Source organism: Hoplias malabaricus, chromosome 12 (assembly GCF_029633855.1).
Source record: "Hoplias malabaricus isolate fHopMal1 chromosome 12, fHopMal1.hap1, whole genome shotgun sequence".
Classification (NCBI taxonomy): Eukaryota; Metazoa; Chordata; class Actinopteri; order Characiformes; family Erythrinidae; genus Hoplias; species Hoplias malabaricus.
Window position 1 is genome coordinate 39,173,719 of NC_089811.1, and position 25,512 is coordinate 39,199,230.

General features: G+C 38.6%; 1 protein-coding gene across 1 annotated transcript in view; it reads right to left on the reverse strand.

The window, feature by feature from the left end:
• LOC136710774 (transient receptor potential cation channel subfamily M member 2-like) overlaps positions 1 to 24,408 on the reverse strand; it is a 39,171-nt gene extending 14,763 nt beyond the window's left edge. Inside the window, exons 1-20 of the mRNA XM_066686586.1 lie at positions 24,268 to 24,408; positions 23,402 to 23,567; positions 22,419 to 22,599; positions 21,623 to 21,789; positions 21,336 to 21,516; positions 20,319 to 20,380; positions 20,030 to 20,227; positions 18,703 to 18,793; positions 16,242 to 16,363; positions 13,569 to 13,862; positions 12,806 to 12,931; positions 12,439 to 12,571; positions 11,596 to 11,741; positions 11,403 to 11,515; positions 9,842 to 9,946; positions 8,963 to 9,197; positions 8,554 to 8,672; positions 8,278 to 8,416; positions 6,000 to 6,171; positions 3,244 to 3,424 (exon numbers count right to left, since the gene is read on the reverse strand). Of these exons, the coding sequence (XP_066542683.1) occupies positions 3,244 to 3,424; positions 6,000 to 6,171; positions 8,278 to 8,416; positions 8,554 to 8,672; positions 8,963 to 9,197; positions 9,842 to 9,946; positions 11,403 to 11,515; positions 11,596 to 11,741; positions 12,439 to 12,571; positions 12,806 to 12,931; positions 13,569 to 13,862; positions 16,242 to 16,363; positions 18,703 to 18,793; positions 20,030 to 20,227; positions 20,319 to 20,380; positions 21,336 to 21,516; positions 21,623 to 21,789; positions 22,419 to 22,599; positions 23,402 to 23,567; positions 24,268 to 24,383 (3,047 nt within the window). The 5' untranslated portion in view covers positions 24,384 to 24,408. The remainder of the gene's footprint in view (positions 1 to 3,243; positions 3,425 to 5,999; positions 6,172 to 8,277; positions 8,417 to 8,553; positions 8,673 to 8,962; positions 9,198 to 9,841; positions 9,947 to 11,402; positions 11,516 to 11,595; positions 11,742 to 12,438; positions 12,572 to 12,805; positions 12,932 to 13,568; positions 13,863 to 16,241; positions 16,364 to 18,702; positions 18,794 to 20,029; positions 20,228 to 20,318; positions 20,381 to 21,335; positions 21,517 to 21,622; positions 21,790 to 22,418; positions 22,600 to 23,401; positions 23,568 to 24,267) is intronic.
• Positions 24,409 to 25,512: the final 1,104 nt, after the last annotated feature.

Consider the following 25,512-nt stretch of genomic DNA (forward strand, 5'->3'; position numbering starts at 1 on the left):
TGTGGATCGGGGTCAGGGGCCCTGGCGTTCTGATCCTCGGTTACTGAAACTGGCTTTTGGAACATGGAACGTAACCTCTCTGGTGGGAAAAGAGCCTGAGCTGGTGCTCAGCTGGAGGTTGAGAGGTACCGGCTAGATATAGTTGGGCTTACCTCGACACACAGTAAGGGCTCTGAAACCAATCTCCTTGAGAGGGGCTGGATGCTCTTTCACTCTGGAGTTACCCAGAGTGAGAGGCGTAAGGCAGGAGTGGGCTTACTCATAGCCCCCCGGCTTAGCGCCTGTACGTTTGGGTTTACCCCAGTGGACGAGAGGGTAATTTCCCTGTGCCTTCAGGTTGGAGAAAGGGCTCTGAATGTTGTTTGTGCTTATGCACCGAACAGCAATTCAGAGTACCATGCCTTCTTGGGGACCCTAGAGGGGGAGCTGGAGAACACTCATTCTGGGGAATCCATTGTCCTGCTGAGGGACTTCAGCGCTCACATGGGTAATGACAGTGAGACCTGGAGGGGCGTGATTGGGAGGAACGGCCCCACTGATCTGAACCTGAGTGGTGTTCAGTTATTGGATTTCTGTGCCCATCACAGTTTGTCCATTACGAACACCATGTTCGAGCATGAGGGTGTCCACCTGGCATAAGGATAACCAAGGCCGCATTTCGATGATTGACTTTATAGTCGTATCATCAGACCTGCGGTCATATGTTCTGGACACTCGGCTTGTTGTGAGTTGGATCAGATGGCAGGGGAGGATGCCGGACAGACCTGGCAGGCCTAAACGTGTGCTCAGGGTTTGCTGGGAATGCTTGGCAGAGGAACCTGTCAGAAAGATCTTCAACTCCCACATCCGGCAGAGCTTCGACTGCATCCTGGGGGAGGCCGGTGACACTGAGTACGAATGGGTCATGTTCCGGACCTCCATTGTTGAGGCGGCTGAATGGAGCTGTGGCTGCAAGGTTGTCGGTGCCTGTCGGGGTGGCAATCCCCGCACTCGGTGGTGGACACCCCGGGTGAGGGAGGCTGTCAAGCTGAAGAAAGATTCCTATCGAGCCTGGTTGGCTGACAGGTACAGAAGAGCCAAGCGACTCACGGCTTCAGCTGTCGCGGAGGCAAAAATTGGGTGTGGGTGGAATTCGGTGAGAATATGGAAAACGACTTTCGGTTGGCTCAGAGAAGTTTCTCGCAAACCATCAGACGACTCAGGAGGGGAAAGCGGATTTCCACCAACACTGTATATGGTGGGGGTGGGGAGTTGTTGACCTCGACTGGGGACGTCATTAGGTGGAGGAAGGAATACTTCGAGGATCTTTTCAATCCCACCAGCACGTCTTCCGCAGAGGAAGTAGAGTTTGGGGTGGTAGGAAAACTCCTTGGCAGTAGGGCCCCGGGGGTGGATGAAGTTCGCCCTGTGTTCCTTAAGGCTCTGGATGTTGTGGGGCTGTCCTGGCTGACATGTCTTTGCAACATCGTGGGCAGTGCCTCTGGACTGGCAGACTGGGGTGGTGGCTCCTCTTTTTAAAAAGTTGGATTGAAGGGTGTGTTCCAACTATAGGGGGATCACACTCCTCAGCCTCCCCGGTAACGTCTATGCGGGGATACTGGAGAAGAGAGTCCAACTGATAGTTGAAACTTGGATCCAGGAGGAACAATGCAGTTTCCTCCCCGGTCGTAGAACACAGAATCAGCTCTTTACCCTCGCTAGGGTCCAGTCTACATGTGTTTTGTGGATCTGGAGAAGGCATTCGACCGTGTCCCTTGGGATATTTTGTGGGGGGTGCTCTGGGAGTATGGGGTACTGGGCTCTTTGTTACGAGCCATCCAGTCCCTGTATAAACAGAGCAGGAGTCTGGTTCGTATGGCTGGCAGTAAGTCTGACTGGTTTCCAGTCGGAATTGGACTCCGTCAGGGCTGCCCATTGTCACCGGTTCTGTTCATAATTTTTATGGACAGAATTTCTCAGCGTAGCCAAGTGGTGGAAGGTGTCCAGTTTGGTGGTCTCAGGATTCCATGTCTGCTTTTTGCGGATGATGTGGTCTTGTTGGCTTCATCGAGCCGGAAACCTCCAGCTCTCACTGGACTAGTTTGCAGCCGAGTGTGAAGCAGTAGGGATGAGGATCAGCACCTCCAAGTCCGAGTCCATGGTACTCAGTTGGAAAAGGGTGGAGTGCTCTTTCCAAGTTTGAAGTGAGATCCTGCCTCAAGTGGAGGAGTTTAAATACCTCGGGGTCTTGTTCACGAGTGAGGGAAAGATGGAGCGGGAGATTGACAGGCGGATCGGTGCAGCGTCAGCAGTAATGTGGGCTCTGTACCTGTCCTGTGTCCGTTGTGGTGAAGAGAGAGCTGAGCAGAAAAGCAAAGCTCTCGATTTACCGTTCAATCTACGTCCCAACCCTCACCTATGGTTACGAGCTTTGGATTGTGACCAAAAGAACGAGATCGCGGGTACAAGCGGCTGAAATGAGTTTTCTCCGCAGGGTGTCTGGACTCTCCCTTAAAGACAGGGTTAGGATCTCGGACATCCGGGAGAGACTCTGAGTGGAGCCGCTGCTCCTCCACGTCGAGAGGAGCCAGTTGAGGTGGTTCAGGCATCTGGTCAGGATGCCTCCTGGACGCCTTCCTGGTGAGAAGGCCCCGGGGCAGACCAAGAACACGCTGGAGAGACTACATGTCTCGACTGGCCTGGGAACACCTCGGTATACCCCCGGAGGAGCTGGAGACGGTGACTGGCGAGAGGGAGGTCTGGGTTTTCTTGCTCCAACTGCTTCCCCCGTGACCCGGACCCGAATAAGCGGTGGATAATGGATGGATGGATGGATGGATGGTCATATTTATAACATTGGAGCCATAAATGATTTACATAATTTCTGTAAAAGTTGATTAGGCTTCTATATATGGGTCAGCCTCCCTGCAGGCAGGGATTTTAAGTATTTTAAACTCTGCTTTTATAAATGAATAAAGAACAATTGGTACAGTTAGAAACAAACTGGTACAAAGTTCAAAATAAACTACTTAATAAAAGAAGATATAAATAAAGAATAATGAAAATGTAGAAATTAAATTAATCAAATAAATACATACATATAAATCAATAAATATGTTAATGCATGAATAAATAAAGAACAATATATGTAGAAACTAAATAATCAAATAAATTTTAAATAAACAAAAAATGTAAAACAAATACATACATTTAATTGAACACTACATCTTTGCAGTCATCAGACATTGAAGGTGTAGTACTCACTTGAAAATAGCAATCAGGAGGTTCAAGAGCAGTATGTTGGCAAACAGCAGATAAACACAAAGCATAATAATTGTCAACCACTCTGGGAAAACTGGAGTGTTATCCTCATTCAGCACAGGACACTTGGCCTTCAGAGGATCTGTGGCATCCACAGTGCAACTGTCCATGCTAAACTGAGTGTCTGTAGGGCATAAAAAAGAGGAAGTACGAGTTTGGATCATTTAACATTCTAAAACACAGTTCTCCTGAGAAGGAATCTAAATATTTTGTCCACTCCATTGTTATTATTGTGGCACTGCTTATTAAACCATACCCCCTGCCAAGACCATTTTAGGATTAGAATTCTTCCATGTACTTCGGTTTACAGTTCGAAGTCTTGAGTCTTCTTAAGTTTAAAAAAAATGGAGGCCACGGTGCAAAGGGATCTGACACCATTTCTCCTAACCCCCTCTCACACTTTATGAGAGAACAAATCGTCATGGATTGTATATATAAGTAACTTATAATATAAGTTAAGCTCATGTGTCCATACATGTTGTGTTGTTGTTGTCAACAAATTTCTTCTTTTTTTTCTGTTATATGTTCTTACAAGCCTAGAGTGTTCATCACAGTAATTATACACAGGATAGGATGTAAAATATCCTATGCTGATTAGAACTTCACATAAGACCCAGCCCACTCTCTGTTATCACCATCGTAGAACATTTAAATCTACCCTTAACCTCTAAGTTTGCTTTGGCTGTTTATGATCTGATCAGTAACCAGCTACACTTAGCACCTAAGATTATTTGTTGGGCCCAGCACATGACAACCTAAAACACCCACTACATCGCTAGCTCTTCATAGGGTTCCATACCAGCTGTATCACATTGGGATGAGGGGCAGAGACACATTCTTTGGAAATGTGGACAAGTGAGTGTCTGTGATACACTGCATCCAGTCTCTGGAAAGGCCGGATGTGGAGCTTCCCACTGCTACCACCTGCACGACTGTCAGTCCCTGAAGCCATAAGAGACTTAAATACCTGGCCTTGTGTCCCAGTTGCAAGTGGTGGATCGCAGCCTTGCTGATTGTTGGGAGTGCCATCAGTGTGCAGACCACAAGGGCTATGGAAACAGTTGGATGCACTGGGGGCGGGGTGCTAATCTGTCCCCCCCGGTCATTGTTCCAAATTTTTATGTGGTGGGCAATGAAATCTCTGCAACTGTCCCATGCCCCCTGAAGCTTATGTGCTTCTGTGAGGGAGGAGAGGTGCTCCAGGGCTTCCTTGGACACAGGACCAAAAAGAAAGCCAGGAACGAGGGGCACAGACCCCAGCTTGGCTCATGTAGTGAGGACTAGGCCAGCCACACTTGGCGACAAGCATGTAGACTTGTGGCTATGAGCCATTCAGTATGGTTGGTCATATAACCAGCCATTAAAAAGGCCAGATTCAACAGCTCCTTTGGAGTGGTGGGGTCCTCAGCAGTAACAGGAGCGTCCTGAAGGATGCACCGTGTGTTAAACCCTGAATTCCAAGGCCTTTAAGCCATGTCTGCGGTGATCTTACTATTTTAACAAATTTCAATTATTCCCAAAAAGGTACATATGCTAATATTCAGCACAAACAAAGCAACAATAATGTCAGAGAAGCCTGCATGTCCTTCATCTGTTTTTTGTTTAAATTAACTCTAAACATGGACTTCCCAAAAACCTATTTTCAAAGGTGCTGATATATAGTGAAATGACATATTGTGAACATTTATAAGTTCTCTTTTGAGCTCTGAAAATTGTAGACATGGGTGTTGGCTACACACTGGTGTTTACAGCATTCAAATATTGTAATTAGATTTTCTTTTATTTTGCTATGAATCTGATGTGAGGATGCCGTGGCACGGCAGGGATACATCCACTTTTGGCACCGCTCTGATGGTCAGGAGATATAAAACATAATCACATCCAAAGTTACATGGTAACTTTATAATCATCCAGCCAGACTTGGAAACCATGGCAACAACATTAACACTAATAGCACCAAATAAATTAGCCAACCCAAACAAACCCAATCCCAGCAATTTGAGTACCAGAGAGTGTAACCAACAACTTAGAGAGGGGTAGAGACTCACTCACCACAGCTGCAGGCAAAGTGAAGGTGAAGAAATGGAGAGGGCTTGTGCATGGCGAGCAGCAAAGCGCTGAGCAAGCAGCCATGGGAGATTATTCCAAAATTAATCTAGAGTGCAAGTAAATACAGGGAGCAGAGCAATAGCCAAAAAAGTGAAAAATAATTGGTGGCAGTAACAAAAAAAAAAATACAACAATAGCCAGTAAGAGAGAAGCAAAATGAAAATAAGCACAAAAATAGAGATACAAACTGGAGAGGAAAAGGCAATAACAAACGCACACTACGCATTCCATCCACCAACAATCAAATCATGATGGATATAATCATGTCCTGCCCATTGTACTCACCAAAAATTGTAACCCTGTTTCACTTAGAAATGCTTCATGTAAAGAAAGTAAAACGCATTTTGTATTTGGATTCATGCTTACTTTATAATGAACTCTGACACTGTTTAAGCTGCTCCTGAGCAAAATGAGCAATTAATGGTAACTGTGTCAGGTGAAAACTCACAAAGAAAAATGTAAAGAAAGCCTAAAAGACAAAACCTCACATCAGCTGGAGGATAGAAATCTTATAATTTTGTCTTCATAAGTTCCATTCAGTTTTTATTTTTAAACTCTCTGATAATGAATTTTTGATACATTTTACGTACTGTCTATACTGTCTGGTAAGTTCCCAAATATGATCAGGTAGGGATCATAAAAAGCTCCACGAACTATCCACTTAAAACGCTCTTCATTGTCAATAAGTATCCCCTGTGTGGCCACTCCATAGGCCACTACCCAAATACTGAGCAGAAACATGAAAAAGAACAGGTCCATCATCTAGAAAGAAACAAACAAAAAAAAAAAAGTTAGGTAAATAAATCCCTCAGTCACACGTATCTTAATGAGGGCTGTCTTACCTGAAAAAACGTATAATAAGGAGTGTCTGACAATTATCTAAATATCAAAAATAACTAAATAAATAATCTTGATTAGTCACGTCCACTTTAATTCATCACAATTAATTCCAGTTCTCCTGATTGTTTTATCTGCTCATATCTGATCCTAAACTATATACTTACCTTTTTAAAATCAGTGCATTTAGTTATGGACATAACAGGACAAAATGAGCTTCATCAGAATGTGTTTATTACTTTCAGAATGCAGCCCTTTGGCATTAACTCGGTAGTTACAATAGATTTTTAGATTAAATATTACTTACATCCTGCAATTATAGCACACTGAAATACTGATGGACACACAATACAACTGTTTACTCCTACATACATTTGTACTGAAAAACATTTAGAGACACTCTGAGTAACTGGCACTGTTAGTTTCTGCAGTGAGTTTAGTGTAGCTAGAATGGACGTTTCGTCATCCAAAGATACAGTGGCTGAGAAGGGCAAAGCAATTTACAAAAATAAAAACACATTTACAAGCTGTGAAACATTTTACAAACAGCCAAAACCCTTTTATCAGCCCCAAACATTTTTCCAAAGTCCAAAACACTTTTACCAGCTTGAAACACTTTTACAAACCGCAAATTACCCTCCTGAACTCCATTCACTTAATCCTCACAAAGCAGTTTGACCTACAAACATCAGCAGCAATTCCTTTATATTGTACCTACACTTTTCATCTGCTTTGTCATTTGTAAAATTAGTTTGGTCATTTGTAAATGTGTTTTGGGCTGGTAAAAGTGTTTTAACTGTTTGTAAATGGGTTTTGGGCTGGTAAAAGTGTTCTGGCTGTTGGTAAAAAATATTTTTTTTTGCCCTCATTGGCCACTGTACAAAGACTAAAAAATAAAAAAAATAAGGGCAACACTTTAAATTACAGCCCACTAAATACTGTGTAAGTACAGAGTATGTACCTGTTCAGTAAGCGGCAAGATAAAATAAGTACTGAGTAAGTAAAGGGCATGACACTAGAAATATGTGGCTATTACTGGGTATCTCACAATTCATTTTACAAATAAGGCATGCAGTAAGTACACAATGAATACCTGTAAGGTGCAAGAAAATGTAAGTACAGAGTAAATAAAGGGTATGATGCTAGAAATATATGGTTATTACTTCGTATATCTTACAAACACTTTACAAATATGGCACGTAACTACTTTCTGAATCTGTTTTACTTCTCAGCATAATTATAGATTACAATATTGAATGACAGTTTATGCAAGTTACTTTTGTTGTAATTTTTTATAGATAAGGAATGCAGCTACTATTTTGAATTCACTATAGTTCTGAGTGTAATTATGGAACTATGTAACTTTATCCTTTAAAGTTATTTACAGTGCACCTACAGAGAAGGACATGGTCAGCTACTTTCATTACAGGCTCTAACAGAGTTTCAAGTGCTTTGTACTCATTAGGTTCATGACATGTGATTTACCATAATAATCATCATCACATACTTAGGAGATATTTTACACTGCTTTGTCTATATGTATTGGGGCATTATATGTACACAACTGACTAATGAGGAAATGATTAAATTAATTTTAAAATACCCAGTAATAATCACATATTTCTAGTATCATGCCCTTTACTTACTCAGTACTTATATAATCTTACCACTTAATTAACAGGTACTTTCTCTGTACTAACCCAGTAATTAGCAGGCTGTAATTTAAAGTTTAACCAGATATTGATGTAAATTTTGTGCTAGCTGCAGTTAAACAATCCATTGTTATAATAAAAATAAATATATAAAGGTGTAATATTGTTCACTTTACAGAATTAATAAAACATAAATGCTCTTAAAATGTAATTAAAGATAATGGATATAATTATTTCATTTAAATAATTTGGAGAGTTTGGTTCAGTGAATACATAGAACATTTCTGTGTTTAAAACGTCTATTAAAACAGAAAATAAAAAATTCAAATTTTTTGGAAAAAAAAAAGATATGTATTACACCTATAGCCACTGTTCTCACCATTCTCCTGACAATGATGATCTTTGGACCTAAGGTTCTGCTGATGGTGAAGATGGCCATCAGGCGCAAGCAGAATGAGATGAAGTCAATGCAGAGTATGACTTTGCCCACATAGAACACAGTTTCAGAATTCTGGAGCCTAGGGAGAAATTAAGTGACTTACTATGTCATGTATGCATTTAACTAAGGGAACTGTGATTTTCAGGCGTATATGTTATCTACTGTACAAAAATGGATTCCCTTACAGAGTTGAGCCAGCAAAACAAGCAAACAGACCTGCAAGCCAGGCCGGTGATGAACAGCAATATCGATATCACATCCAGAATGTTCCACAGGTCTTTAATATACATTTTTGCTTTCCTCTGAATATCAAATTCACCTGCGTTATGGAAGAGCTAAACAGAAGGACACAGTTAACATTAAACAGGAAAGACTTTTCATGAACACTGGGACACACAATCAATTCTCAAATGTAAAAAACAAAACAAAAATGAAAACAAACAAAGAAATTAAGCTTTTACTAACAAATGTTAAATTAATTTATATATTTCTCTGTAAAAGTAATAATTTAAAAAATAATTATTTTGGGCAGTAATGCAAGCATTTTATTTTCCCCAGTATTTTCTGATGCTGGGGTATGCAGACGTTTACAGTTCTACTTTTATTGTGTCTGCAGGGCACTCACCTGTCTGACCTCCTCACACACCAGAGAGATGAGCCACACATAGAGCAGGAGCTCTCTCCAGGACGGGTATTTCTGAAAATCCATCATGAGCACCACAGCAAAAAGCCAAAGGAAACCGAAATAGGAGGCGATGTTCCCGTAGAACTTCACCTGAGGGCAGGTGAACAAACCCTTTAGCCGCATCCAGCAGTTCAACGGATGCAGAGGATGATTCAAAGACTCCTGTGACGAAGCACTGATGATACAAAAATTAACTTTGTAATTTTCAGACAAACTCACTCTTTCTGAGCTAGCATGACTGGAAATACAATGAAAACAAACAAACATAAAGCATGGAAATCTATAGGCATGCTGATGGCCAAATGCCCGATCTTCAGCTTACAAAACATGAATAAACCACTGAATAAGTGAGTGAGTGACTGACAACTAGGTCTATAAAGCCTGTTTTTACTTCTGATGAACACTGAAATGGAGCTATGAAGCACAGTCTAGTGTCCTATATGTCCAACTCTACTCTTCATTTTTATGATTAACCACCATTGCATCGCTTGCTATTTCCTCAGTCCTAATAATTATTTTTTATAAGTGGGGGTCTGGTCTTCTAATTTATAACAGAAAACACCCAGAGCTCCAGTCTTCAGAGTTCTGTATCCTCCTACACTCTCAACTGTATGTTTCACAGTAAAAATATTGTCCAAAATAACAAAGGTGGATCGGAACTCTATTTACACAAAAAAGTTAAGAGTAATACTTTGTCAATAATTTTAACTCTCTAGACTTAAACTCAGGGCAAATGTAAAATTTCTCCCCAGGTACATTTTTATAGTTAAAAAAAGATTTCCCACAAACTTAAAATATCTTTATCTGTAATTTCAGTACCAATTGTGAGGTTTGGGTTTGCCATCAGTGTCGTCATGGACAGTATAATTCCCCTGTTGCTTCTTTTCATTCTGCTCTGCTTCCTTTCTCATGGCCTCATCTTGCCTAAAAAAGAGGCACACATACACAGATTCATCATCATTGCTGATCATATGTAAGATACTTGCTAAAGTGTGGAACCTCATATTCCTGTCTAACAGATTTTCTAAAACCTCTTTATGAAGCAGCATATTTTCTTCAAATGTGTCTGTTGCAAACCTGTCCCAGAAATACTAGACTGTGCTTAGGTTCCACTGCTTTGCACATTTGATTATTTGCCTAGCTTTCAACACTCCTTGGTTCATCTAATTTATAAGTGCTTCCTGAGGTGATCTATTTGTATAATAAAACAGGAAAAGACTACTACATGCAGCACAGTGCTACTGATTGGTCCTGAAGGACTGAGGGAGGAGACTCCATCCTCAATTCTCAACTCTAATTGGAGGTTTCAGTGGTCTTCCAGACAAGAACATCCTTGAAGTGATGACATCACATATCATTTACGACATTTACAATTACCAAAATCTGTACATTTGTGTATAAACCATGAAATCTGAAAGCTAACTTATCCAGTGGCATGAGTTATATTTAAAAGGAATATACAGAATCCAGAACTGCACTTAATACATATGTGTTGTGGAGCTGCCAAGACAATTTTTGGTCAGACAGCAGCTCAAGAGCAGAGAAAAAGATAGAAAACAATCAAACAGCCAGCACATGAGTCTGGTCACATGACTCCAGGAGGAAGGGACCTGAAACCATGCAGGTCTGGAGGACCCTGATTGCAATGCGAGATCTCCCTCCCTACGTTCCTTTAAAAGCCACTCTCCAGACAAGTGGACTGTACTAGCATGATTGGTTTCCCTCCAACACTATCTCTTAGATGACTGACTATTTGTCTGTAAAAGGACTGCTACTCTCCTGTCTGCTTCTCTCCATGGACTCCTGATCTCCATTGATCTTCCTCACTCCACCGTTGGTGGCATTCCCCTTACCTGGAGCTCCAAACATTAGTAGAACTCTTTCTTCCTTGTCCCATTTTCCTTTTCCATTTTCCTAGGTTAAACCTTCCTTTGACTGTGCGTGTGTGTTTCCTGGCTGGTTGGTGCATAGCGTCGGTTCACAGAATATAATGAGTCTGTAGAAATGCATGATTGGTTTCTCCATTTGTGCAACCTACATATAATGATATACTCATGGTGACAAAAACACATGAATACTATAATCTACCTACACATGAGTTCTCACAAGAGCATAGGTATTTCAAGATTATCTAGAACAAATTACATTTGATTAAATCATATTCATCTTGCACTACATTGTAGTGCACCACTCATTTATTTGCCAAGTTTAATAAAGTGGAAAACAATTACAAACAATGTAAATTTGTCTTTAACTTTTGCACAAGCCACAGCTTAATTCAATATATTCAACATAATTCCAGGTTGTTTTGACTGAAAACAATCAACGAAACATGTCATTTTCATTTGCCCAGGGGTGCCCAAACTTGATGACTGATTACCTGAAGGCCAGAAATCCAGTGTAGATGAGGGGGAAGAACAGCATGCAGAGGAGGATTTTCCAATGTGGATTGTCCACTGCTAATTCCCCACACCAGATCTGAGTCAGCAGGGCCTGAAATGGACTGTTTGTTATCTATATGATCGACCCTGTCATTAACACAGATTAATTGTAAGTATTTCAGAGGTGTTTACCTGGACGCCTGAGTGAGCTATGAAGCTCTTATCATCAGCCTCCCAAGCAAGACGCAGGCAGGTAACCCCACCCCAGGATGTTGAAACCCGGGTCAGCAGCTCCTGTGCTCTCTGCTCATCACGGCTATGACATTCATTAAACACACCTGCAAAGATAATGAGGTTATAAGTATGAATATAGTGAAGTTACAAGTGTATGGGTGTTGATATAATACAAACCCCATTTTGAAAAAGTGTGGGACACTGCAAAATTTAGATGAAACCAAATGCAGTGGTGTGCAAATCATTTAAACTCTACATTGATTTGAAAATACAACCAAGACAACATTGTTTATGTTGAAACACAGAAAACATATTATTGTTTTTTTTTAAACAATTTTGAATATTTGAATTGCATTTTGAACATTTTTTCTATTAACACATTGCAAACATTTAAAAGAAGTGGTGTAGTAAATTAGTGGTAAATGTCAAATTCAAAATGGGCATTTTCTGTTTCAATAAATATAATCAGTTTCAACATTAAAATAGTCTTTTACTATGGTCAGCTCTATATATCTATATGTAAATTGAACTGATCATAGTAGGCCATATGAACATATAAATATATGAATTAATTAATTATTTCACACAGCTGGACACTGGGGCGGGTGCCAGTCCTTCACAGGGCAACACACACTTACACCTTTACTCAGACACTTACACCTATGGACATTTTGAATCGCCAATCCAACTACCAACATGTGTTTTTGGACCATTGGAGGAAACCAGAGCACCTGGAGGAAACCCACACAGACACAGGGAGAATGGGAAGTTTAAGCAGAAGTAGAATTAATTGAACTGTACCAATGGCCTGTTTCTCATAGTGGGTGGCGAGTTCTCTCATAGACTCTGCTTCCTCCCAATGATCTCCTCCCTCCATAGCCAGTTTCTTCAGGATCTTACTGGCAGCCAGCGCAGCTGCAATACAGTCATTACACTACAGAAAAAAAAACAGATGCTTAAAGTAAAATTCATTCATTTATTCATTCTGTGTAACCACTTCATCAAAACTAAAATATCTATATTTAAAGCAACACACAACAGAGTCAGATTAGGTCTAGGTTATATACTCCAAATCAAGCAAAATGATCTAATAAAAAATGTCCATATTTTATTTTATGTTTGTTATTCCATTATTTGAGTTATTCCACCCATTCTCCACAAGTGTTACCTCTTCCCAAGCGATATCTGCCAGCTCTCCCTTGTTCTGCAGAACACTCCAGAGAAAGAGATCTCGGTTAGGGTTCAATAAACTGAACTCCTCAAGAGACTTCTGATGGTGCCCTTTGCATGTCATCTGATCGGAGAGTTATATAGAACTGAATCAATTTATCAAAACAGATTTAATTCATAAAATTGATATGAAGTATTTTGCTCAGACGAGACTGTGTTTAAAAGTCTTAATTAACTTGACGATCCCCTCTAACTATACCTTTGCATATCAATCCAAAAACTCTCTAGAAACAAGGACTCCCTGCATTTGGGGAACTATGGGTCTATGCCAAACTGGTCCATACAGTATGTGCCCTGCACCCTCGGTAAGAGAGATGCTGTTGTTGTTATCATTTGCTGTTTTATTTTTTTTTAACATGGTGTTTGTTAAAATGTTTTGTTTAAAAGCCATGTAGGATGTGTATCCACTTAACGTGTCCTATCTTATTTTGTTCCCATGTGTTTGGTTGTGGGATTCACTTGTTTGGAGGGCTTCTCTAAGCCTTTGTAAACCTGTTTAACTGTCTGTTCAATAAGAGTATTCTGCCTAAAAGCACTGTGTTGTCTTCAATTTTGACACACAATATAATTAAAGAATTAAAATATTTTCTCTCCATTCTCCTTCTAATCCTGCTAGTCTTCCACTTGGAACTAAATCACAGAGTCTGCATTTCTCATCACTGCTAAGATCATTGAATGAATGCTGATAAATTTAAACTCACAGTTACACAGGTGTCATTTCTGGGTGTCCTTGTCTCTGCAGAGTAGAGTGGATGAGTAAAATTGCCCAGCAGATGGCGAACTTCAGCAGAAACACGATTCAGTGTCAACTGGTCTCCTGGCTTGGTCAGCTTGCGCTTGAACAGGCAGTCAGGCATGTTTGAGTACAACTCACAAAGTGTGTCCTGATCTTTGAGAAACTGACTGATAGACACTCCATTCTCTAGCAGAAGATGCACAAACTCAGCTTTATGGTCCACCAAAGCAGAGAACATGGTCTGATGAAGATCACTGGACTGAAATACAACAGACATTGAGAGTATATACAGTTACACATAGATTATGACAGAGATCGAGTCCAGGAATAACATTATTCTAGTAGCTAAAAATAATGTGTTTTTAAAACATGACAGAGGAAGCAGACTAGTCATAGTTTTTCTGACTGTTTCTTGATTAATTTGAACACCTAAAGAATACTGACCAACACATATAATTCCAAATTGAGCATAAGTAGTCCTGTTTAATTGGATTTAGTGCATTGCTGCATGTGAAATGCTGAATAATTATAAACAACTATTTTATTATTTAACTTATTTAAATATCGCAGTACTGGGGCTGTTTTGTCTGTTACAGCTGACCAGTTATAAGTTACAATGCATAGAATTGTGCATATCATGTTGTGAATATGTAGTCTATGATAAAAGGAGTATGATGGTACCTGGTCATGTACTCCTACATGATTATTATATTCACATGTATTTAAATTGTAGATTTATTTATTTATTTATTTATGTTTACACAGCAAATTCACCAGCGTTAACTTAACACTGAGAGTGTTAAATTATTACACGAATGGTGTTAATTTAACACAAAAAGTGTTGATTTAACACTGGTGAATTTGCTGTGTAGTTTGGCCACTGAATGTACAAAGAGTGCAAATGTACTTTTAAACATACAGCAATGGTTGTAAAGTACAGTTGTGTTTCCTAAAGGTACATTACATTCTCTTCTCCAGAAGGAGAGTTGAATATTTTGTAAGATTTCATTACTGATGATTGTAAAAGAAAAGAACATAAAAGTCCTAGGGGCATATGAAATCAACACAATTTTTAAATCTACAATTCATATAGAATATGGTACAACTATGTTCCTTAACTGAAGGTTCAGTAATGTTCCCTTGTTTTTCTAACAGTGTAGAATCATGAACAGAAAGTATATGTTGTGAATGCAAAACAGAAAACAAGTATATCAAAAGTATATTTTTCAAAGATACTCGTTTACCTTATTACTTTTTTGCAGTTATTTGATACTTAATTTTAGTTTGCATTTTGCAGCAAGCAAAAAAAAAAAAAACAAAAAAAAACAAAGCATATGCAACATATGCAAAGACATTTTGTTTTGCATATGCTTTGTTTTATGTTGCTTCTGACTTTTGGAACACTTTTCAGGGGTGGGAGGGAGGAAGAAGGCATTCATGTTGAATCTCCATTGGTCACTGATTCTAGACTGACAGATGCTCTGAAACCTCCTCTGGAATCGAGTCACGCCAACCCCACCAGCTTTCAAGCTTTTATCTGTTTTTGCATTACATTCTCTTTCTGCTCATGAATGTAAGAAATTTGCTTGCAGGTTTATTTTTGCATTTGTAGGACGTTTTACACATAATTCACTCCATAAGATGCACTTCTAATTCCCATAATTTCTGTGTTCCACAAATTCGATTAACTCTGTTTACATTGAAGTAAAAATGGACTCAATTTTAGCAACACTCAAATTGATGCTTCCAGCAGTATTATTGTTGCTCCAGATTGATGCAGCTATCACTTATTATTATTATTATTATTATTATTATTATTATTATTGCTCTAATCCTCATTACTTCCATCATTATTATATCAATACTCTACTAACTCCACTGTAGCATAATGACAGACTTAACTTTTGATACTCTTTATTTCTATCGGTAGTTTGATCACAGGAGGATGGGTCCCCCTTGGGAGTCGTAGTTCTTCCCAAGGTTTTTTCCTCTAGTCTTGAGGGAGTTTTTCCTTGCTACTGTCACCTTCGACTTGCTGATCTGTTCTGATACCAATTCAGTAAAGCTACTTTGTGACATCAGTTGTAAAAAGTACTATATATATATAAATGTTGACTGATTGATGGTTTTGCTGCTCTTGTGACGGAGCTCAAACTGGTAGCTTCATAAATGCGTACTCTCGTCCATGACCATTCTGCAACAACTGAATTCTAGCATGCCTGTAATTACAAACGTATTCTGAAGCTGCCCTAAACTCCTGCCTGAAAATTGTATCTGAATTGCACTCCCATTTTCAGCCTTCATGTGCATGTCCAACAAATTGTGATATTTGTAATAACAAAATTAGTATGAGGAATATGACCATGCCCAAACTCTTCCCCTCAGCCCTATTAACTCATCAATCTCACATCATTTCTGCATCAGACACACTCACATCCACATCCGACCATCTCTACCCTTTTCCTTTTTTGAGTTCATTTTTCCAACAGGGGAGGCCCAAAAACTGTATGTGAGTTCACCTCCCAGTTTCAGCCTTCACAGACATGGTCCATACTAGCAAAATATCATTTTTGTTATGTACAATATTTTAAAAAGTATTCAGTCCATATAGTGAATGAAAAGTGATTGTGTAATAGACCTTCCATTGGCTTTCATCTTTGAATATTTCACTCTCTGCAATGTCCACACGATTCCAGGCCAGTGCCAGCTCCAGCTGTTTCTCCCTGTTTTGCTTGTCCACACTGTCACTGCTCTGAGAGGCTATAGTGAGACAAAAGTATAGAATTTGCAATATACCAATAACACTTTATGCACATATACACATCATGTCGAGAAGTTCTGCTCATTTTTCTTCCAAAAGGAAATCTCACACAAATTAACTACAAGAGAAATGTGTCTGATAAAACATAAATCACTCTGATTAAAGGGATCATGGGCACACAGAGTTTAATATGTTATTGAGTGACATGCAGAAAAATAACTTCAGAAGAAACAAAATGTATAGCATTAAAGATCAAGATAGGACGTTTAGTTGTTTAGTTGTACATTGACGATTACGATTAATGAACGATTATTTAGTTTTTTTTATTTTTGACCCACATAATTCAGTGATGAGGCTTGTGCTCTAAATATGCTCCAGTATTAAAGCTAGGATATTTTTTTCTAATGTCGCTGGTAGCTTGTTCCTCTCTTGTTTTTTGAGCACTGTTTTTGTCGGAATGTTGATTTAGATACATTTTCAATTAATTGCCCAGCCCTACTCCACATCACTGTAGACCATTATTATTTGTTAAACTTAGGCACCCATTAGTTGTGGTCTTTAAAGGTCACAGATCAAATGCCTGTGTCATGTGTGGGAAGAAACATGGAAAACAAAAATAAACACTAACCAAAAGAAATTCAGAGGGACAAAATGACTAATGACAAATACCAAAAACAAACTAACAGAGAATTATCTGGACTGAGAAAGATATGATAATTTTTGATAATTAAACACAGATGGGAACTAATATAAACATACATAGAAAAAGAACATAGAATAAACATGAAAAACACAGAACAAAACTAAATAAGGAGACTAAGAAAAGATAAACATGAGAAAACATCACAAACCATGAATCACCAACAAAGACTGAGACAGGACTTAAATAACTCTAAAAAATCAGGAACACCGGAGAAAATCATGAGACATGGAAGGGAGGGGGCGTGTTTTTATGAATACTAGTAGGATACAAGCACATCAGAGATGAAAACTAAACAGAAACACACGGCAACAGGTACCAAAGGAAAATGTACAGAGATCAAGACATGACAGGGTAGGGCTGAAAGCTTACAGCCTGAATGACTGATCAGTTGATCCATCAATCTTCTCAGCACTGATCTATACAATAACTGGTATATTTGTTATAAAATATCCATTAATTGATTTATTAATTATTTTTTTCTGGAACTGCTTCATCCTATTCAGGGTTGTGCTGAGTCTGTTTCCTACCTGGAATTATTGGGCACAAGGAAGTAACACACCCTGGAAAATGCACCAGTCCATCACAGTGCATCACTTACACACTCACACCTATGGACATTTCTGGATAGCAACTCCAAACTACTAATATGTTGTTTTTGGATTGTGGGAGGAAACCAGAGCACATGGAAAAACCCATGCACTCGAGGAAGGGACTGAACCGACAAAGACAGGACCCTGGAGCTGTCTGACAGTGACACTACCTGTATATTTGCATTACTGCTAAAATGCATTTATTATAATATTACTATTTTTAAAAAATATATATTTTCCCAGGCTATATTTCCTAAAAATTTAGCTAAAGTAGAATTCCTAAAACTGTTGTTCTTAACTCTGAAATGCTTTCGGGAGAATGGGCCCAGAAGAAACATCTTTGTATACATTCTTAGAATGCCTAAGGGTAAATCCCATTTCTCCCCTTACCCCTAACACTTAGCCCTACCCCTTTGTTTTGCCTAGGGGTAGGGGTGTCTCAATTCTTGTTGGGAAAGATGGGTAGGGCCAGGGTGTAAGACAATATACCGCTTGAAATTGCATCAGCATACTTCAAATGAAGGGCTATGAATGCCTTGTCTATCATCTGTAAATTGTATCTGGCTTTGGAAAGGTCACACTTTTGTAAGAGAAGAGCTTAACTCTGCCTTGTTCTTCAGTTCTAAAGTGCAAGGGCAACACTTAAAACATGGGGTAGGAGTAAATTTAAATAATGGGATTCTAAATAATAACCTTGCACAGTGCTGTTGTTAATTTCAATGCAATCAAATAATGCACAATAGCCATCTATTATCTAGGGCCAGTGTAAGGTTGAAAGTAAGTAATCTAATTATATTAACAGATTAAAAAAAAATACTAGGGCTCACACCCACAGCTCATATCTACTGTGATTAAGCCATTGATAAAATCATAAATGCAAACTTTGGACAAGTAGATCTATAAAAATATAATACATTTAAAAAGGTGTACTTAGCAATCTTAACAAAAATATACAAATCTGAGGAAATGCATTTTAAAATGCAGTGCATTTAATATGCATTGTATTTCATTTATTTAATATAAACGTTTAGACCTTATTTTTCACCTTTAAGAAAAGATTTGAGAATGGCTACATCCAGGTCCTCATCGATGGAGAATACTGTCCGAAGTTGCTCCTTTTCTATAATGTACTTAATCTGCAAAGTAATCAAAAATAGATATAAATAAGTGGACCCGAATATGTGGTGGTTTTACATATTGCCTTACAAGCACTAGGACACTATCATGATACCTTCTTACATAAGTTTTACACTCCAAACATCTGGAGCAAAATGGTCCAGTAGCTCAGAATAACTTTATATGAAATGTGGGGTAACACAATAAAAACAGGTCAGAATACCATTCATATATTCTCTTTAACTGTTTTTCCAGTTCAGGGTCATGGTGGGTCTGGAGCCTACCCAGAATCACTGGGCACAAAGCAGAAATACCCTGAAGAGGGCACCAGTCCTTCACAGGGTTACACACACATTCAGACTTATGGACACTTTTGAGTTGCCAATCCACCTAATAACATGTGTTTTTGGACCGTGGGAGGAAACCAGAACACCCGGAGGAAACCCACGCAGACACAGGGAGAACACACCAAACTCCTCACAGACAGTCACCCGGAGAAAACCCATGCAGACACAGGAGAACACACCAAACTTAGCACAGACAGTCACCCAGAGCAGGACTCAAACCCACAACCTTCAACACTACCTGTTGCACCACTGTGGACATTAACAGGGATGGCAAGAAACAATGTGAGTCTCTGAGCAGATCTAGAGAAAGCATGATCACCATAGGAGGTTAGAGGAAGGGACAGTGAGCAGCCCGGGTGAGGAAGACCTGAGAGTGGGAATGGGTTTATAAGGATGGAGAAGAGCTGACAGGTGTGAAGGAGCAAGGTACTAAATGCTTAACAAAGTACTAAAAACAAACATGGATTTACTACAACACAAACAACTACCACTGTACTAGCAATGTCAGGAAATGCAAAGACAAAAACATCAAACTGTAAACATGAAAGGTCACACCTATGAGTGTTCAGTCATGTGACGTCTGATCACTCGCAGATGCAGGGCATGACTAGAGGCATACAAGGCAATGGAAAAAAAACTAAACAAAAGCGCCAAAGCAAACACAGTGACTAAGGACAGCATGGAACAGTAATAAATGTACGTATCGGCTGAACTATCATTATAAGAGTTCCAATTACATACTTATGATTAATTATTAATCTTTAGTATTACATAAAGATTATGTTATTCCTTATAAGGGCATGTTATGATAACGTGATACCAAAGGTCATATTTCTACAACTCCACTACTGTAATAACTCAGCATTGCTAATTACACATTTAGCAGAGAACTGACTTTTTCAATCTCACCTTATTGGCCCATCCATTGATCTCCTTAAAGGAGGATTCATAGTCCTCTCCAAAAAACTTCTTCATCACTTGGTGGATCAAATCCAATGTGACCTGGGACAGGGGGAAGCCAGCCAATTCAGCGATGACATCAGCCAAGCGTCCGGAACCTTTTAGAATAACACACGGAGTGCTGTTCATCATGGAGTTGTAGATTGTCTGTAGGAAATAAATCATTTGAAGAGATGCACATAGTAAATATGTTTTACAAGTTTTACATATGTCAATCTAGAAAAGATTATGGTCTCACTTCGAGAGTTCCAGGTCCACCATTCAGTACCACACACACAACTGGAATCTTCAGTCTACTGTCTGGTGAAGATGTATATTAATCTGTGTTATATGCTCACTGAAAACAACACAAGGTTTTGAATTTACACGATTCAAAACCATCAAAATAAACAGATAAACCGCAGCAGTGTTGATGTAACATATTTTAACTTCTATAATCTTAATATTATGAAAGTATACACTTTTCCATGTGTCCTCCGAAACTTCTCCTGAGATTCTGTACGAGCTGATGACTGAACACTGGAAGCTGTACTCTTATATGTCTTCTTAACCACATATTAATTTCACAGTAGTTTCACAGCAATTATAAATTCATCTTAATTAAAAATATTAATCATAAATTTAGCCTGGGATTTAAAACACATCTGAATACTCACAAGGCTCATACTATGGAAAACATAGCTAGTAAATGATGTTATTTTAATGTCAAGTGGTGAGAGCACATTTTAAAATGAGAGAGTACTATTAGTTTTTTTTTCTTGTACAAGAAATGTACGTGTTTGCTCAAATTTGGAGCTCTCCTGCTCTGATTTGATGCTGAAAAACATTTTAATTTTCAAGACAGTGAAGAAATGCTCCAAGTGCTCTCATATTTTAAAGATGTATTCTCAACTTCTGTCCGTAAAATAATGCCAGAATATAGGAAGCAATCTGCAAAAGTCTGTTTTAAATTCACTGTTTTATGATATCATGCAAATCATTATATACCCATACATCTACTTACTCAACCTACATTAGTTTTATCCTGAAATCATTGGGATTCTTATAGCTCATCTACCTAGGTTTAATGATGAAGTAATAAAGACAGGCTGTTTACTTCTAATGATAATGAAATGCTGGAATATGATCATATAAAATTTAAATATTATCATATGTGGCAAATATAACAATGAAATTAAAAATAATAAATAAATAATAAATAAAAGGAATATGTAGGATATGAGCCCTTACACCTGCTATACCTTTGCACACTCACCTCTGTTCTCCAGAGGCTTCTCTGAGATAAGTTTCTCCAGTCGTCCACGAAGATCAATTTCACCACCATAACGGCCGTGTGTCCCATCATCCACCAGCAGGAAGTGAGAGTGGTTAACATCTAGACAGGGAAGTTGGTCCTGACCAGACTCCTCCAGATTATAATGAGCAGGAAAGTTGTCCTGAAAAAAAGAAAAAGAAAGAAAAAGTTTTCTCTTTTTCTTTTTTTTTTTTTTTTTTTGCATTTTTTGTGTTTTCTCACTGACAACTAAACTCATAGCAGGCCACCTCAGGGTTAATCAGATCCTGTCGTTTGTGGATGACCCCCCAGGTAGCCATGCCGATGGCCACGATCTGTCCCTCCACAGAGTTGCTGTTGTGAGTGTAATCTCGCACTGCCATTCCAACGTGCTTCATCACACCAGTGTGTGTGCCACCCGTCAGGATCCAGGCACCTGGAATAGGTGTGTTTCATTAAAAATTGTTTAGAGCTTATGGACCTTGAGGAGGAACACCAAGCTTCATTTCTGACTTCACTTGAAATTTTTCACAATAAAACATTTTTCAAATTTATAAATATCCCTAACCATTACTTCTCTAATTTACATGTACATAGTATGCTAAAGATATAGCCGTGAGCAAAACTCTGAACACACCTAGTCAAATGACATTTGACTGATTTCCTAAGAAAGTACACACTCTGTACCAGGAATATTCTCCTGCACAATTATATTTTATTTGTTGAATCTGACCTTTACAGGAAATCAATAAAATGTAATGTGGCCTGTGTATTACCAGTATAATATTTGATGTCTATATTTTCCTATATAAGTTCAACAAATGAAGAGAATATGTAAAAACACATATATATATTTGGAGTGGATACAGTGTTTGCTCATGACTATCACAACGAGTAATTTTCAAAAACCCTAATTTAGTGATAAATTAATTCCTATGCATTTGTTTACATTGCAATAATAAAAACAATCTAAATACAATGTAATTACAGCTAAAACTATGCCTGTTGATTTCTGGTGAAAAGTACAGTTTGCTCTTGCAGTGCAGTAAAATTCACAGCAGGTACCTGTTGTTTTGGCCACTTTAATTAAACCCCTGTGGAACTTTTTTTTCAGATGAGCCTTCATTTTGAAGTTTTTAGCTCCTCCAGTCACTGAGATTAACAGGTTTGGAGGCTTGAGCTTCCAGTGTTCAGTCATCAGCTCGTACAGAATTTCAGGAGAAGTTTCAGAGGACACACGGATATACTGCACACACACACACACACACGCACATGAACACACATAAATATGTAAAATGTAAGCTAAAATAAAACAGACCTACATATAGATGTTTTTTATTCTTATTTTTGTGAATTATTATCCACATTATAAAAAATGTAAGGATGTTTTTACTGTACTTACATATATAAAATATTATTAGTTAGAAATAAGCCTTCTATCAAGTAAAGCTGTTTAGACACCACTGCCTCAGTAGAATTATAATAAACATGACACAGAATTTTATAGAAGTTGTGCAACAATGTACAGAACTTGTTTTTTTTTTTTTCTTTCATGGGTTTCTTAATTCAATATTCTCACAACTCAACAGCAAGAAAAAATGATGATTATAACTTTGCACCATACACATCACTATTGTTAGGAGATGGGAGGAGAAAAGTGTTGATGGAAATCAATTTAAAAATAAATACGAACCTTACTATACATTTTTGTCTTTGAAACAATTTCAGGCGTTTTATGCATCAGATCACTTTTTATAAAGTTTAATTTAAAGGTTACAATGAAAACGAAGTCGATCTCAGGGGCTTTTATGTACTATATTAAAATAGACATAATAACAGAGACTCACTTTAGGCTGTCACTTAGGTGGTTTGAGATAGTAACTAACCCTAACCCTTAACACTTCATACACATACATCAGGTCTGTGTAAATATCTATACAGATTAAAAACACTACATGGATTAAACCTGGAAGTTTTATTCATTTGATTTTATATGAAACACTTGCTGGAGAATACACGTCTGCACATCTCAAGAAAATCTTTTTTACCTTGGCTGGTTTCTGCCTGTTTCCAAATGTAATGTCCCCAAATGCATCAGTGGGGACCTCTCTAACATGTCTGTTTTTGTCCCATCGTCCCCCCATGAAAGCCTCCGGTTTGATGGCCTCACCTGTGTGGTTTTTCTTTTCGTAGCCACACCCACAAATCCCCTCTCTGTGTGAAATAATCCACATTCACACACACGTTACTGCTCAACAATATAAGCATAGCACACACAAGGTCAGATTACTAACGTAAAGACAGAGCTGGACATAAAGGTAGAAAGCATAGAGACATTAGAATTAGAAAAGTTAGTGGTTCACAAACTACAGCAGTGGTGATCAGAAGTTATGTAGAACTGTTAATGCTGATACATCTACATAAGAAGACCCTTGAACATGACATTTAAAATATTATATGATGACTCTTAAAATCAGATTTTGCCCAAACATAATCTCTGAAGTAATGTCAAGAGAGTAAGAAATCCAATCTGGCATCACACCAATGAGAAGAACTCATTTAAAGATGTCCATAAATTAAGTTTGCAAACAAACACACACAGGTACACACACACACACACACACACACACACACACACACACACACACACACACACATATACATATATACACTGCTTTATTCTTTAATCTTGGAATGGAAGCATTATTTCAGATGGAAAAAATAGCACATAATCATCTCATATTGCTGCCACTTTTTATGGAGTTTGCATGAGCTGTTTCTGATCGTTGTCGACATAATAAAGACGTGTTCTGCACTTACTCAGCAAAACATACAAGGTCGACTGAAAGATTACAGGCTCTCTGCTGCCAGCAGGATATTGTACAGACACAAACAAATCTACAGACACACATACCTTTCACCTTCCACATAGAAGCAGCACTCCTTCATCTTAATGTTCTCCTTAATCCAGGATGGGAGGGAGCGCTTTGAGGTACCCGTTAAATGTAACTCTTCCTCTACCTCCTCCATACTCACACACACAGAGACAGAAAAAGAGAGAATGAGAATGAGCAAAAGATATAGAGAGGGGGAGTGAGAGACAGAGAAACAAACAGGCAGACACAGAGAGAAAGCAAGAGTCACACTTTGGACTGACAGCTCAAGCAAAACAAAGTGTAGACATGCAGCAGTGGGAGTGGAGCTCCCGCCCACAGCTCCAGTGACGTTATTCAGATGAGATGAGGTGAATGGCCAAAAGCAAATGTTACAGATGCTGAGAACTGATCAGCATGTCAAAAATAAATAAATACATAGTGTCCAACATGTACATTCATAAATGTATTAATTTAAATAATATTTTCTTTAAAACCACATTTTTATCTTTTTTCAATTTATTTTTTCTATTTTTCATCATGTATTGTATTTGTTTTAAATATGTAAAATAGCTTGTCACGTAACCAATGTACAACACTTCAGTAAATATTTTGCTACACTTTTGCCCTGTTTTCCTGTAATGTTCCATGTTTCCCTTGTCTGCTAAAGAGCACATGGCTCTGTTTTTGTTTTGTTCCAGTCTCTTCCCTTGTCTCCGCCCTGGCCCTGCCTTCTTCCCACCTTGTCATCAGTGTTTCCACTTGTGTGTCATCTGTAATCCTGCCCCCTCGTTTTCCTTCTCAGGTGTTCCTTGTTTGTGCTCCTGTTTATATATGGCCCCTTTATTTTCAGTGCTCTCTTGTCTGGTCTTGTGTGTAGATGTATGCTTTTCTGTCTGTATGTCTTGGTATATGTCTACACCAGTTCACGGCTGTTCCCCTTTGATCCTGTCCAGGTTTTGTTCTGGTTCATTAAGCCTAGGCTTCTGTAATGAAAGATTATTTCCATGAGAAAAAGACTCATGACGCCTTGTCATGTCATGTTTGATTAAAAATTTCTAAGGAAAAGAAAGGTACCTGCATGAAGGGAAGACTCAGTGCAATGCCAGTAAACTACATTTCAACTACATAGTTCCACCCTGAGTTTCTCAATGTGAGATAAGACAACACTTGCCAAGGAAATTTCTGGATAAATAATAGTATGTATCCCATGGCCATTGGTCAAGGTATTGTTTTTTAATATATTATTTGTTTGAATATGATGGAAAAATGTGCTGACAGAAAAT